We start from the raw sequence: 14,970 nt of genomic DNA, 5'->3' as shown, positions 1-14,970 counted from the left end.
CGGACGGAGCCCCTCTGCTCGGCGCCCTGCGAGACAATTGGAGAAACGAGGAGGAGACAGGGAGGCGCCAACCGCACCTTCCAGGCGTTGGACCGGAACTCTCAGAGGCCCGGGGCGCTCCGGCGTTCGCGGTGGCGCCCCCGGGGCAGGGCTTTGGCTGTGCGCGCTCTGCCTAGTGGCCTCGAGGGAGTATCCTCTCTTCCAAGAACCTTTTGGATCGCTTGGACGGATAGAGTTGTCATGAGGGTTACAGTAAATAAAGTCTGAGGTGTATGGAGACCTTCCAATGCTCCCTTCCCCACGGTCACCCAATGTGAGTTTTTCTGCTGTTTTGTTTGCCCATTTTGTGGGTGTTTAGTCTCCATTTACGCACGGAGCTACCATCGAACTAGACTCTTAGAAGGTCAAGAGTCAGGGAAGAAAGTGCCTTCCAACGCTTGCTGTTGTCTAGCTGGACTCTCGTTCTTTTTCCCACCTAAATCTTGCCAGAGTAATCCTTAGAAGACGCGGTTTGTCAACAGGGAGGGAGGGGAATTTGAAAAGCGCAAACTCTTGAGTGACTCCCGGAGATGTGTCTCCATTTGGGTTGAAATGGCAGAGTAAGGCACCTTCATAGGGATTTCTCATACTCTTCTATTTCACTCCTTCACATTTTGAAATGTTATCAAATATAATAATTGATAAAATCAGCAGTGCTTAATATAACCCTGGCTTGTAAATGTCTCAGCATCTTTAGTCTATTCAGATTAGAGCCGACCAAGTGCTTCCAAGAGCCTCTCTTGCTTGCTCTCCGCTTCTACACTGTGTGACAGTTGTCTTTGATCACTTTGTCATCCCACCAGCTTGGAAGCTCCTTTTGGCAAGAACTTTTTGTTGCATTCCTGGAATCTAACATGGGGCTGAGGGGACAAATACTCGCTGAATAATAAAGAAAAGAATGAATTTGATTTCTCTAAAAAGTTAGACTTTTACCTGATAATCTCATCCTTGAACATTCAATTCCATTTTCCAAATTTTCTCTAATTAATCGTTTACATTCTTGACGGAAGAAAACCAGACATTTGGTTTTAAAACATCTAGCAAGATCTAGCTTAAGTGTCTCTTCCTCATGACTTCACTATTCACAGGCAGGAGTATTTTCTCCTTTTACAAACCTTTCTCATATTACCTGTCATATCTTGCAATTGTTTCCTATTTCTCCTTTTTTTTTTTTTGTCTTTTTGCTATTTCTAGGGCTGATCCTGTGGCATATGGAGGTTCCCAGGCTAGGGGTCTAATCGGAGCCGCAGCTGCCAGCCTACGCTACAGCCACAGCAACATCAGATCCAAGCCATGTTTGCAACCTACACCACAGCTCACGGCAACTCCAGATCCTTAACCCACTGAGCAAGGTCAGGGATCGAACTCGCAACCTCATGGTTCCTAGTCAGATTTGTTAACCACTGCGTCACGACGGGAACTCTCTATTTCTCCTTTCTATCAGTGCGAACTTCTTGAAAGCAGGACCTCTTCTCAGTTATTTTGGTATTCTCAATGCCTAGCCCAGTGCTGGACTTTTGGTCAGCACATAATAAGGGTCTAACAACAACAACAACAACAACAAAACAAGAAGATAATCTGGCACTGTGTCCTTGATGGTGGAAGGAATTCATTATAAAATGGTCTTACTATCATTTGGGATTGTTTGATCATAGAAGGGGATAATGGAGATTTCCACCAATCCTCTACTTCAATTCAAGAGGTATAGCCCAGCTCTTAAGCTACAGATGCCAAAGTGAATGACGTCTGTTTTCTATTTAACTTGACCCCGACCTCCTTCCATAACTCGAGACCTTTAATCCTCGATGTCAATGTCAAGGTGTATCCTGTAGCTGATGGGCTGATCAGAGCCTTTTCCTCACATGCTCCCAGATAGTTCCAGGGTCCTGCCTCTGCTGTGTCCACAGTAGGTAGCTTTACTTTGCTCTGTCTTGCTCTGCTACTGGACAGGGGTCTTAGAAGATGAGACCACTGCCCTATGAAGATTAAACTCCTGCTCTATATTTACTATACTTTATTAAGCAGGATATTGAGCTGCATTAAAAATTTTTAAATTTTCCCTTCTCTTAGGCTTAGAGGGTCTTGGTTTCAGAAAACGTAAGAGGGGGAGTAATTTGATCCTTTTGCAAATATTTAAGGAGTTAAAAGAGAAAAGGATAAGGTGATGGATAGAATGTTTCTGAGAGAGATTTGAAGACTATACGGTGGGTTATTTCAATATTTGTTATGGAAGAACGATGCAGGGAAATTGGGCAAAACAGATAAATCATATTTATTCGGTGCTATCTTAAATCTCCATATATAGAGAACTCTAAGCATAAGCACAGCACACTTCAGAGTCTATAGTTTCTATATGACTAATAGCCCTGTTTAAAGTGCTTACTTAGAAAATTACTGTTTAATAGATATTAAAAAAAAAAAAGATCCAAGTGAGAAATACTCTGTTAAGAGAATGAATAAGACATGCTAAAAGGAAAGACAGGGAGAAAATACTTGCAAACCACATGCCTGACAAAAGAATTGTATCTGCAATATGTAAAGTATTCTCAAAACTTAACAGTACCTGTCAGTTTTATTAGTATGTGTCTTGCTGAACATGATGGAAGATAGTATGAAAAAAAGAATATGTGTGTGTGTAACTGGGTCACTTAACTGTATAGCAGAAATTGATACAATGCTATAAATCAACTATACTGTAAAAAAACAGTACAAATAGATAACTTGAAAATGAACAAAAGAGGAGTTCCGGTCGTGGTGCAGTGGTTAACGAATCTGACGAGGAACCATGAGGTTGCGGGTTCGGTCCCTGCCCTTGCTCAGTGGGTTAACGATCCGGCGTTGCCGTGAGCTGTGGTGTAGGTTGCAGACGCGGCTCTGATCCCGCGTTGCTGTGGCTCTGGCGTAGGCCGGTGGCTACAGCTCCGATTGGACCCCTAGCCTGGGAACTTCCATATGCCGCAGGAGCGGCCCAAGAAATAGCAACAACAACAACAACAAAAAAGACAAAAAGACAAAAAAAAAGAAAATGAACAAAAGATATGAAGAGACATTTCACTGAAGAGGATATACAGATGGCAAGAGGATCGTGAAAAGATATTCAACATTCTTAGCCATTAAGGAAAAACAAACCTTCAGCATATGTCATGAAAAACCTAGGATAATGACTAAACTAAAAAATCGGGTAGGGAGTTCCTATTGTGGCTCAGTGGTAATGAACCCAACTAGTATCTATGAAGACTCGGGTTCGATCCCTGGCCTCACTCAGTGGGTTAAGGATCTGGCAGTGCTGTGAGCTGTGATGTAGGTCCCAGACATGGCTCAGATCCCACGTTGCTGTGGCTGTGGTGTAGGCTGGTGGCTACAGCTCTGATTGGACCCCTAGCCTGGGAAATTTCATATGCTGAAGGTGTGGTCCTAAAAAGACCACACACACGAAAAAAATAATGGTAAACCTCAGAATATGGAGAAAATGGATCATTCACGGTGCTGGTGGGGATGTACAATGGTACATAACAGCCACTTAAAAAAAAAAAAACCTAAATACATACTTGCTATATGACCTGGCTGTTGCACTCTTGGGCATTTATCCCAGAGAAATGGAAACTTAAGTCCATGCAAAAACCTGTAGGCAAATATTTATAGCAGCTATATTCCTAACAGTCCCAAACTGGAAACAACCCTTCAATGGGTAAATAGTTAAACAAACAGCAGTAATCCATGCCATGGGCTATGACTCAATAACAAAGAAAAGTAATGGACTGTTAGTACATCCAACAGCTTGGAAGGTTCTCAAAGGAATCATGCTGAATGAGAAAAAAAATCCCAAAAGTCAGATACTGTATGATTCCATTTATATACTCTTCCTGAATTAACAAAAGTGTGGAAATAGAGAACAAATTTGTGGTTGCCAGGAGTTAGGGATGAGGGGATGAGTGGCTATAACAGAGATAGCATGAAGGCACTGTTCTGTATCTTGAATGTGGCGGTGATTATATGAAGCTTAAAAGGTGATAAAATTGCATAGGACCACACACACACACACACACACACACACACACACACACACACACACCCTTCTAAAACTGTTGAAATCCGAATCTGTGGGTTATACCAATGTCACCTGGTTGGTTTTGATCGTGTACTATGTTATTCAAGATTTCAGGATGTTATCATTGGGGAGGACTGGGTGGAAGGCACATGAGACTTTCCTGTACATTTTTTGCAACTTTATGTGAATCTCAAATTATTTCAAAATAACAGTTTTTTTTTTTTTTTAATTCTATGAAATTCAGGAGTTCCCGTCGTGGCGCAGTGGTTAACGAATCCGACTAGGAACCATGAGGTTGCGGGTTCGGTCCCTGCCCTTGCTCAGTGGGTTAACGATCCAGTGTTGCCGTGAGCTGTGGTGTAGGTTGCAGACGCGGCTCTGATCCCGCGTTGCTGTGGCTCTGGTGTAGGCTGGTGGCTGCAGCTCCGATTGGACCCCTAGCCTGGGAACCTCCATATGCCGCAGGGGCGGCCCAAGAAATAGCAAAAAGACAAAAAAAAAATTCTATGAAATTTATATTTCAGTATCCATAACTAAAGGTTTAATAGAGTACATACACACACACAAATAATTCATGACTATGCCATTATAGGAGGGTGGTTAGCGAGAGCAAGCCAAGGCAAATTTATTTCTCTCTCCTCTTATTTCTGCATCTAGAAATGGGTTTAAGGACACAGACCTTACAGATTACCTTTGAAGCATGAAATTTAAATACAGTTAACATGTTTGCATTAAATAAGTGTTTGAGATACCTCCAAAAAAAATTGTAAATAAAGACTTTAGATTTTGAAAGTCTCTGGTTTTCATCTCAGGATGACATGAACAGTGACCTTTTCTAAGTTAGTTTCCTCATCTGTAAAAATAGAATTATACTTAACCTTATTATGAAGATTAAATAACCCAATATTGGTAAAGGTCCCAACATAGCAGACACAATAAATCAGTTATTAGTAATTAAATAAAATTTTAAAATACTCTTAGCTCTTTTAAAGATTAAAAAATCTTAGTTTTTAAATTAGGTCTGTTGACACATAATTTATATACAGTAAAGCTTATTTTTACAATTGTGTAGTTTGATGCTTTGACAGTTGTATATGGTTATACATTTGTATACAGTAAGCAGTATGCATTTTTATATAATGTAAATGCCCATCTCCACAAACAAATATACGCAGTTGTAACAGTATGCCACCACAGTTAAAATATAAAACATTTGTGTTAATTCATTTCCTCCTGCTCCTTTACAGACTCTCCTCTCCTTCCATCATGGACTCAGTCGCTGGCAACCACAGTCCCTGGTAGCCTCTGTCTCTGGCAATCTCTGTCAATATAGTCTTGCCTTTTCCAAAATGCATATAAATGGAACCATACAGTTTGTAACCTCTTTGGTCTCACTTCCATCACTTAGCATAATGCCTTCAAATTCATCCATGCTATCTGTATCAATAGTTTATTTTTATTTATTTATTTTTTTGTCTTTATAGGGCCACACCTGCAGCATATGGAGATTCCCAGGCTAGGGGTCTAATCGGAGCTGTAGCCGCCGGCCTACACCAGAGCCACAGCAACTCGGGATCCTTAACCCACTGAGGGAGGCCAGGGATCGAACCCGCAACCCCATGGTTCCTAGTTGGATTCGTCTCTGCTGTGCCACAACGGGAACTCTTCAGTAGTTTATTTTTATGACTGAATAGTTTTCCCACTGCCCAGACATACATTTACTCACTAGATAATGGACTTTCAGGTTATTTCCAGTTTGGAGTGATTATCCATTTAGCTGTGTCAACATTCATGTACATGTTTTTTTGGGTTGACTTAAGTTTCCATTTCTCTTGGGTAAACACTAGGGGTGGGACTGCTGGGTTATACAGTAAATATGTTAGCTTTATAAGAAACTGTCAAATTATTTCCCCAAATACCATCATTTTGCATTCCCACCAACATATGTACTGTTCTGCTCATCGCCCTTGACATTGCAGTCTTTTTCATTTCAGCCATTCTTGTCTATAGTGGTATCTTATTGTGGTTTTAATTTGTATTTTTTAATGATGTTGAGCATTATGTGCTGATCTGCCATCACATATCTTCTTTGGTAAAGTATCTGATCAACTCCTTTGCCCATTTTTAAAGGGATTGTCACCTTATTTTTTGACTTGTCAGAGTTCTTATATAGTCCAGATACACATCTTGTTATGTATGTTCTGCATATATTTTTTTCTCAGTGCGTATGGTTTGTCATTTCCTTAATAGTGTCTTTTGAAGAAAAAAGGATTGTGGTTTGATGAAATCAAATTATTCACATACTCTTCTTTTCTAAGTGGTAGTTTTTGAGTCCCAAGAAACCTTTTGTCCAAACCAAAGTTAAAAAAAACCCCAAAAATTCAAGTTCCCATTGTGGCTCAGTGGTAATGAACCCAACTAGTATCCATGAGGATGCGGGTTCAATCCCTGGCCTCTCTCAGTGGGAAAAAAAAACCCCAAAAATTCAAGTTCCCATTGTGGCTCAGTGGTAATGAACCCAACTAGTATCCATGAGGATGCAGGTTCAATCCCTGGCCTCTCTCAGTGGGTTAAGGATCTGGAGTTGCTGTGAGCTGTGGTGTAGGTTGCAGATGCAACTCAGATCCTTTGTGGCTATGACTGTGGCATAGGCCGGTGGCTACAGCTCCAATTTGACCCCTAGCCTGGGAAATTCCATATGCTGAGCATTTGGCCCTAAAAAGACAAACCCCCCCCCCCAAAAAAAAACCAACAAAGAAACCCCTCAAAATTTTGTTCTGGCAGTTTTATAATTTTAGCTGTTGTTTTCAGGTCTATGATCCATTTTGATTTAATTGTTGCATCTGTTGTGAAAGAAGGATCAGGGCTTTATTTTTTGCATATGACTATCTAATTGTTACAGTGCCATCTGTACAAAGAGTATAATCTCCTGATTAAATTATCTTGGCACTTCTGTCAAAAATTAGTTAACCATACATGAGTGGGTCTATTCCTTGACTCTATTCTGTTTTTTGTTTGTTTTTGTCTTTCTTTTCTAGGGCCACATCCTCAGCATGTGGAGGTTTCCAGGCTAGCGGTCTAATCGGAGCTGTAGCCACCAGCTTACACCCAGGTACAGCAATGCCAGATCCGAGCCACGTCTGCCACCTACACCACAGCTCACGGCAACGCTGGATCCTTAACCCACTGAGCGAGGCCAGGGATCGAACCCACAATCTCATGGTTCCTAGTCGGATTCATTAATCACTGCACCATGACAGGAACTCCTCTATTCTGTTCCATTGACATATTGGTCTGTCTTTATGCTAATACCACACTGTTTTGATTTTTATCCATTGCTTGAAAGTCAAATTTGAAATTAAGTAATGTTAATAATCCTTTAACTTTGTTGCCTTTCCTCAAAACTGTTTGGGCCATTCAGGTCTGTATTTTTCCATATGTATTTTATTTTTCACCCTTATGTATTTTAGAATATACTCATCAATTTCTCAGGGGGAAAAAAAAAAAACCTGTTTGGGATTTTCATTAGGAGTGTGTTATAGATAGGGATCAATTTGAGAACTGACTTTTGAGCAATAGTGAGTTTTCCAATCCATGGACATGGTTTATCTTTCCATTAATTGAAGTTTTTTTACTTGTCTCTCAGCACCATCTTATAATTTTCAGTGAAAAAAGTCTTGCATCCATTCTGTTAGAACTCTTCCTAAGTTTTACATGCATTTTGATGTTATTATAAATGATATTGATTTTTTAAGAATTTAAGTTTCCCATTTTCACTGCTAGTATATAGTAGTGTATTTCTATTTTTTATATTGATCTTATACCTTGTGATTTTCGAAGACTCGTTCATTCTAGTAGTTTTTTGGTAGCTTCCTTGGGAACCTGCAAAATTTCTACACAATTATATCAGCTATGAATAAAGGCAGTTTTATATCTTCCTTTCTTATATGCCCTTTCTCTGTCTTGCGTCATTGTCATGGCTAAGACCTCCAGTACAGTTTTGACTGGAAGTGGTGGAAATGGATGTTGTTGTCTTGTTCATGATTTAGGGAGAGAGCTTTCAGTTTTTCACCTGAGTGATGTTAGCCATAGGTTTGACTTAGACCCCTTTCATCAGGTTGAGGAAGGTCCCTTCTGTTCCTAGTTTTTTGAGAAATTTTATCATGCAAAGATATTGTATTTTATCATACACCATTTCACATCCTATGAAACAATTTCCTTTTTTTGTTTTGGCTATTCCAGGTCTTTACATGGATAAATCTTGAAAACTTTATGCTGAGCGAAATAAGCCAAACACAAACAGGCATACATTTATAAAAATTATACTGACTGATTTTTGAGAACCAACTTTGTATTCCTGCGATAAACTTCATTTAGGTGTGATGTACTGTCATTTTTATAATGCTGAATTCAATTTGCTAATGTTTTTTATATCTATAGTCATGGATTTTAACATTTTTTCACACTTTTTATACTATGGTAAAACATACATAGCATAAAGCTTACCATTTTAACCATTTTTAAGTGCACAGTTCAGTGGCATTAATTACATCCAACCATCACCACTATTCATCTCCTGAACTTTTCATCATCCCAGACTGAAACACCAATTAAAACATCAATTAAATACTAACTTTTCATTTTCTCCCACTCCAGCCCTGGTAACCACTATTCTACTTTCTGTTTCTGTGAATTTGATTATTCTAGGTATTTCATCTAAGCAGAATTTTTATAAATATATGCCTGTTTGTGTCTGGCTTCTTTCACTCAGCATAATGCTTTCAAGATTGATTCATGTTTTAGCATCTCAGAATTTCCTTCTTTCTAAAGGCTGAAAAGTATTCCATTGTATGTATATGCCGTATTTTGTTTATCCATTCATCTCTTCATTTGTCAGTGGACGTTTCGATTGTTTCTATCTTTGGGTTATAGGAAAATCCTGCTGTGAACACTGGTGTACAAATATCTGTTCAAGTCTCTGCTCTCGATTTTTTGGATTATACCTAAGAGTGGAATTGTTGGCTCATATGATAATTTTATATTTAATCTTTTGAAGAAACCCCATACTGTTTTGTGTAGCAGTTGCATCATTTTATATTTTTACCAGCAACACACAAGGTTTCCAGTTTCTTCACATCTTCATCAGCACTTGTTTTTTTGTGTATGTGTGTTTTTTTTTTAATAGCAGCCATTCTAATGGGTATAAAGTAGTGCTCATGTTTTGTTTTGTTTTTTTAATCTTGGTAAGAGACATTGATCTGTAGTTTTTCCTTTTATAAATGGATTTACATATTTTGAGAAGTCAAAGATGCCCTGAGGTTTCCTGACTGCAGTCAGAGCTGTGTAGTGCAACAAAGATTCCTGGAGGAAGAAAAGATTGTAAAGGGCAGGAGAAAGGACTGGAACACAAAATGTGGATTTAACAGAGTGAATGCTGAGCTCACAAGGACTGTGGGCCATCCTGGTCGAGATATAAAGTTGGCCACTGAGAAAACCTGAGTAAAGCTAGAGAAATGAGTAAGGACCAGAAACACAGACCATGGTAACAGCTACCATTTACTGAGTGCCTAGGATGTGTTTGGGAAGGACCAGCCCAAGGGTAGTAGCTGAAGTCACAGAAATGCCTGGCTCCTTCCTGAGGGAGAGAACACTGAGCACAGGACCAAGGACAGAACCTTCAGGAGCCAGAATTTAGGGACCTGGGAGCAAAGAAACAGTCAATGGAGACTGAAAAATAATAATAAAAATATGGGATAAATGACTGGGGAGAAGAGTATCATGGTAATCCAAGTAGAATATGGTATCAAAAAAGAAAGGATTACTTTTCCAAAGTTAAACTAATTCCAATGTATTTTCCTCTTTTCCCCGTAGCCAGTGAGCATGTCCATCACTGTAATTATTAGTTATTCATCCTTTTCAGTCAGAGCAGAACCGGATTAATAAGGAGAGCTGGATTCATAGGGAGTACCCATAAGATAAAATTTATAGCGACAAGGTATAAGTGGTGTTTTTGCTACTCTAAATATTTCAAATCTGACCTTCTCAATTAAGCTACTTTCTATTACACTTCTGAAAAGTAAAGACTAAGATTTCAAAATCATCTCTTGATTTGTTATTATCATTTAAACTCAGAAACACACCAGGACAAAACCACTCTAGGTCAAAACAAAACCCTTGACAACCCATTAGGCGTTTTAAAACATTTATTTTAAAAATCAGAATAATGCACTCTATTTACTCACATATATTCCTGTTTGTTACCAGATATTTTCAGCAAACAGACATCTTTAAGCATCTTCATCTGCTTTTATCAAACCTTCAAAGTGGAGCCTGCTGCTGTTGACAATCACAGCAGCCTGTTGGGGGGTAAAGTGTGGGGAGAGAAAAATGATCACGTATTCCTCAGAATTCAGAAATAATAAGACACTCAAGTGGGTAAAATGTACATTGGCATGGTACCATATAAACAGTGGCATAATTTTACTACATACCCTAAAATGAGGAATACTATAAACTTGCCATGTACTTAATTATTCAACTCACCAAATATTTTATATTATTTAAAACTATCCAGTTCTACATTTTTGCAGAAATGACAGGGAGAAACTGACAGGGAGACCTTTAAAATTATAATTACACAGGTTTAGACACACATGATTTTGTGGAAATGCAGTTAAATGCTGCGTACGGTAAGGAATCCCATGAAATCAAGTGTTACTGACCTGACCTAGTTATTCTGAAGGTAGGAGGAAAACAGCATATGACTTAATTATGTGTGCATAAGACACTTTTGTCTCACCACCCCAAAAAATCTCTGAATTCAACAAATACCTTCTAACTGACTCCTATTTGAAGTTTGAGAGAGAAACACATGTATGACGTGGTCCTTGCTTGCGAGAGTTCATTCATTTAGGGGAGGTAGGGCCACGTCCAGGCAGACAGACAGATGGACATCCACAGTAGCGGAAGCAATGGGAGCATGGAGGTGTCGAAGATGCTGGCGCCTTCAGAGGTCATTCTAGGTGTTAAAGTGGGGCTTCCCTAGTGAAGGCGAAGCTGAAAGTGACGGGAGGGATGATGGGTGAAGAGCACAGAATGAACCTGCCCGGCGAGCAGCCAAGTGAAGAGCATCTCCAGGGAAATGAGTGAGGCCAGCGGGGATATCCCGGTGGGGATATTTGCAAGGAGGTCGAGAGTGGATCCGCCATGAAAATCAAAGCTTAGAAAAATGTGTTGGGGTCATATTGAGAGAATCTTGAATATAGGGTTAGAGATTTTAAGTGTGTGTGTGTGTGTGTGCGTGTGTATGTGTGTACAGGAGTCATTAAAGACATGTGGGGTAACCTGGATACTTCTAGGTGAAGGAAGGATTTGCAGCCACAGTCTGTATCCTACTGTAAGGCCTGAATAAACCTTTCCTCGTCTTAAACCATGAGAAGTTAATTAAATCCAGGGGGAAAAAAATCCTAATATTTTTAAAATCCAATTTTTTTCACATGGCATTAATATATTGCCCCCCCCTTCAAGTATATACAAGCTCAGATTCCAGAGTTTAATCACTTCATCTTATGAAGAAATGGAAATTAAGAGAAGTGAAGGGTCTGGACCATAGTTATATTACTTTATAGAACCCAAAACAGAATAAAGGTCTTTAGAATCCATGCTCAGCCTTGCTTCTTATGCGGCATTCAATAATGATATTGGTTTGGTAATCATTTTTAAAGAGTTCTGGCTTAATTGGGGAGAAGAGAATCAAATACTTTTGCCCCCAATTTTTAAACCACCAAATATTAAAATTAAACAGACTCTATTTTCAGTAACATTAAGTACATAACTAATTCAACTATAGATAAGTGCTTATGCTTAAAAATTTGAAGATGACAGAAAAGCAATTTTTTTTTAACATATAAAATCTCCTTGAATTTGTTTCCTTCCTTTTTTCTTGGCAAAATGAAAGAAATTTCAGACTGGTCTTATGATTGTCACAGATCTTAAAATAATGAAGACAAAATTAATTGGTTCACACTATATGTGACTTTTGCTGAGTACTTCATAGCAAAGAAATGCTACTAATGAGAGTAGAGGTTTATATAAAAATGAGAAATAGTCCTACCACTAGTGGCTTATAATCAAATAGGATTTGGAACACTTGATAAAGACACATTATTCCTCACTAAAAGCAAATTTAAGAAATGGTATCTCTTTATTTGGATACATATGCTAATTCACTTACACCTATAAAGAACAATTAAACCTAAGAACATGTATATTTTTCAGTGAGGAAAAAAAAAAAAAACATTGGGGAAGAGAAAAACGTGGAAGCTAAGAAAAGGAAACTTAGATGGGAAATATTAGCAAAACTGAACTGAAGATAATTACCACATACAGGTGTGTTATAATAAGACAGTGGGATTGAAGTGGTTAGGTCTTTCAGTATGGACACAGAATTACAGAAACTTTGTTTCTTTTTATTTACTGAGGGTTATTTTGGAGAGGAACAAGATGATTTCAACGTGATAAAATTAAGTGAAGCATTATTAGGATACATTAATGAATATTATTTCACTGGAAAAGCATGAATGTGATGGGATATATGTTGGATATACAGGACTTGCTTGGATTCTGGGAGGTCTTAATGCTTGAGCTAAAGCATGGTGACTCCATTCTAAAATGTATACTAAAGGCACTTCAAAGTCATTGGAAATGTACAAGACCAAAAGTGCCATAAAGAAACATCTGTTATTGGAAGATTCAAGAACACTGGCCTGAGGTGTTGTGAAGATAACATAAGTAGCATAACTCAGAACCTAACCAGTGTACAGTAACTGCCAGTTGTAATAATTCTTAGGAGATCTGTATTTGTATCCTGGCTCTGCTAGGAAGTAACTTATGAGCAGGAACAACTCTCTTCCTCTACACCTCAATTTCCTAACCTAGAAAACGAAAGAGAAAAACCAGATGATCCTAACAGTCATTTCAGGGTAAAAGATTCCAGTCATTCACGTTGAATCCAGATACCAAAGAACAGTCTCAGTACATAAGCAATACTTTCACCTCAAGCTCCTCAAAGAACAAAGCGAAGTAATTTGTTTTCCATGGGCCGGTGTGCATATAATTATTCTGATCCAATGTTTACTTGATTAAAAAAATTATAAAATACACACAGAAAGACAAATTTCCTAAAGTTGTTCTAATACAGAACACTTGAGCACTTAAATACATAATATTATTTTTAATATATTTAACAACTCAATTCGTACAGATGGACGAATGCAATGGAAAAGGAGACCACCTGAAGATTTTAAGAGATTAAACTCCACAGTGTGCAAATTCTGCTAAAAAAAAAAAAAAACAAGCCACTGCATATTAGTATGCCACATTAAAATATATGTTAATGTATTCTTTCCCTCTTAAATGGCAGTGATTATACATTAGTGCCACCGCAGAGCCCTTGTAAACGTTTTTCCATGGCCACGGTCCATTCTGTTCGGTCAGCTCCCAGTTCTTTCTTGGATCTGAGTGTCTGGGGTTTTCCTACATTGACAGTGGCAGCCTCTAGCCATTCACGGTGACCATCCACCCAGCAATGCCCACTGTCTGAGGCTGGGGGAACAGGTGGTGAACCTAAAGGACTCCATCACATTTCTAAGCAGAGGGATTCGATTCGGTGACTGGAGACATAACTGGATATACCATGGGCAGTTTATGCTGATCACTTCTTAGGCAGGAAGCTCTGTCAAATTGAGTTAAGATTCAGGCTAGAGACAGCTATGGGGTGGTTTCTGGGTTTTGTCTGTCTAGGGCTCTTGGGGTTATGGCAGGGGACATTAAGAAAAGATGTTCATCAGAAGTGGTGGGCTTCATCCCAGCCTTGCTTTTAAAATGCCGCTGAGAGGCTGATGATAACAGATATTTCCTGATAATAAAAGGACTTATCCACCTGAGCCTTATTCAGATACACGGCATCTTGCACATACTGCGATTCTTGAGCGCGAGCGACAAATTCGAGCTGGCACGGGATGTGTGGCAAAGCAAACACTCTTCTTGGTTTTCGTCTGTGGCTGGTGGGCAGTCCTGAGCATGTGCAGTGGCATGCTAGCCAGTTACCACAGATCCACTGATGATGGGGCACAGAAAGAAAACAAAAGAGAATGACTTTTCCCCTTGAGATCCAAACATCATCTCAACTCGAGCCTTATTCTCCTGGCAAGAAAAGTATATCGGCTTCCTTCACAACTAGGGAAACTCAAAATATTTATTCATTCACCTCCCTTTAATTTACAGTATGTGCACTTTCATGACAACAGGAAAGTGAATTAATCAAATTTCAACCCCTCAGTATGGACATGACAGATTGAATATGGTCACTACATATGGGTGTATGTATTTTCCACATTCCTATGGTCTACTTCAGGTCTGGGATGCTGTTTCCCTTCTGGCACTCTCTCTTGGGCACAGAATAGCATCTTGAAGGTCAAATCTTCTCACTCAAGCTAAGTGGGCAGGATTTGATTCTTCTTTAGAGAACACGGTGCTGGGTTGCGTTGGGTGGCCTTGTGTGATCCAATCAGATTGCTTTTGAACAAAAAGAGGAGTCAAAGAGAACTTGGGTTTCCAGATTAAAAATAGAGTGCTGCCCCCTAGAAATCATAGTCTCTGTGGAGTAAGGTGTCTTCCTAAAGAGGTAGAAATAATGGGGGGGGGTGTTGCAGACGCCCGTATTTCAATGATACTCAACACTGTATCTTTAAGGGCTTAAAATGGACTGACTCCACTCATCTCTCTGATTTTTTCATAAGTAAGCCAGAACACCAGTGACCAAGGGGTCTGAAAGATTAATCAAAGAAGTTAGTGCACATTTCAAAGCAATAATAAATATTCCA

General features: G+C 39.1%; 1 protein-coding gene across 5 annotated transcripts in view; it reads right to left on the bottom strand.

Moving 5' to 3' along the window:
* Positions 1-10,272: 10,272 nt before the first annotated feature.
* The window catches only part of SLC25A27 (solute carrier family 25 member 27), a 31,634-nt gene continuing 26,936 nt past the window's right edge, over positions 10,273-14,970 (bottom strand). The window contains exon 9 of one of the 5 annotated variants that reach the window (XM_047795829.1): positions 10,273-14,914. In XM_047795829.1, coding sequence (XP_047651785.1) covers positions 14,843-14,914 — 72 coding nt within the window. In that variant the 3' untranslated portion in view covers positions 10,273-14,842. The remainder of the gene's footprint in view (positions 14,915-14,970) is intronic. The other 4 variants (XM_047795828.1, XM_047795830.1, XM_047795832.1 and 1 more) reach the window with 4 other exon arrangements.

The sequence above is a fragment of the Phacochoerus africanus genome, chromosome 9, assembly GCF_016906955.1.
Source record: "Phacochoerus africanus isolate WHEZ1 chromosome 9, ROS_Pafr_v1, whole genome shotgun sequence".
NCBI lineage: Eukaryota > Metazoa > Chordata > Mammalia > Artiodactyla > Suidae > Phacochoerus > Phacochoerus africanus.
This window is presented reverse-complemented; position numbering and strand designations above follow the sequence as displayed.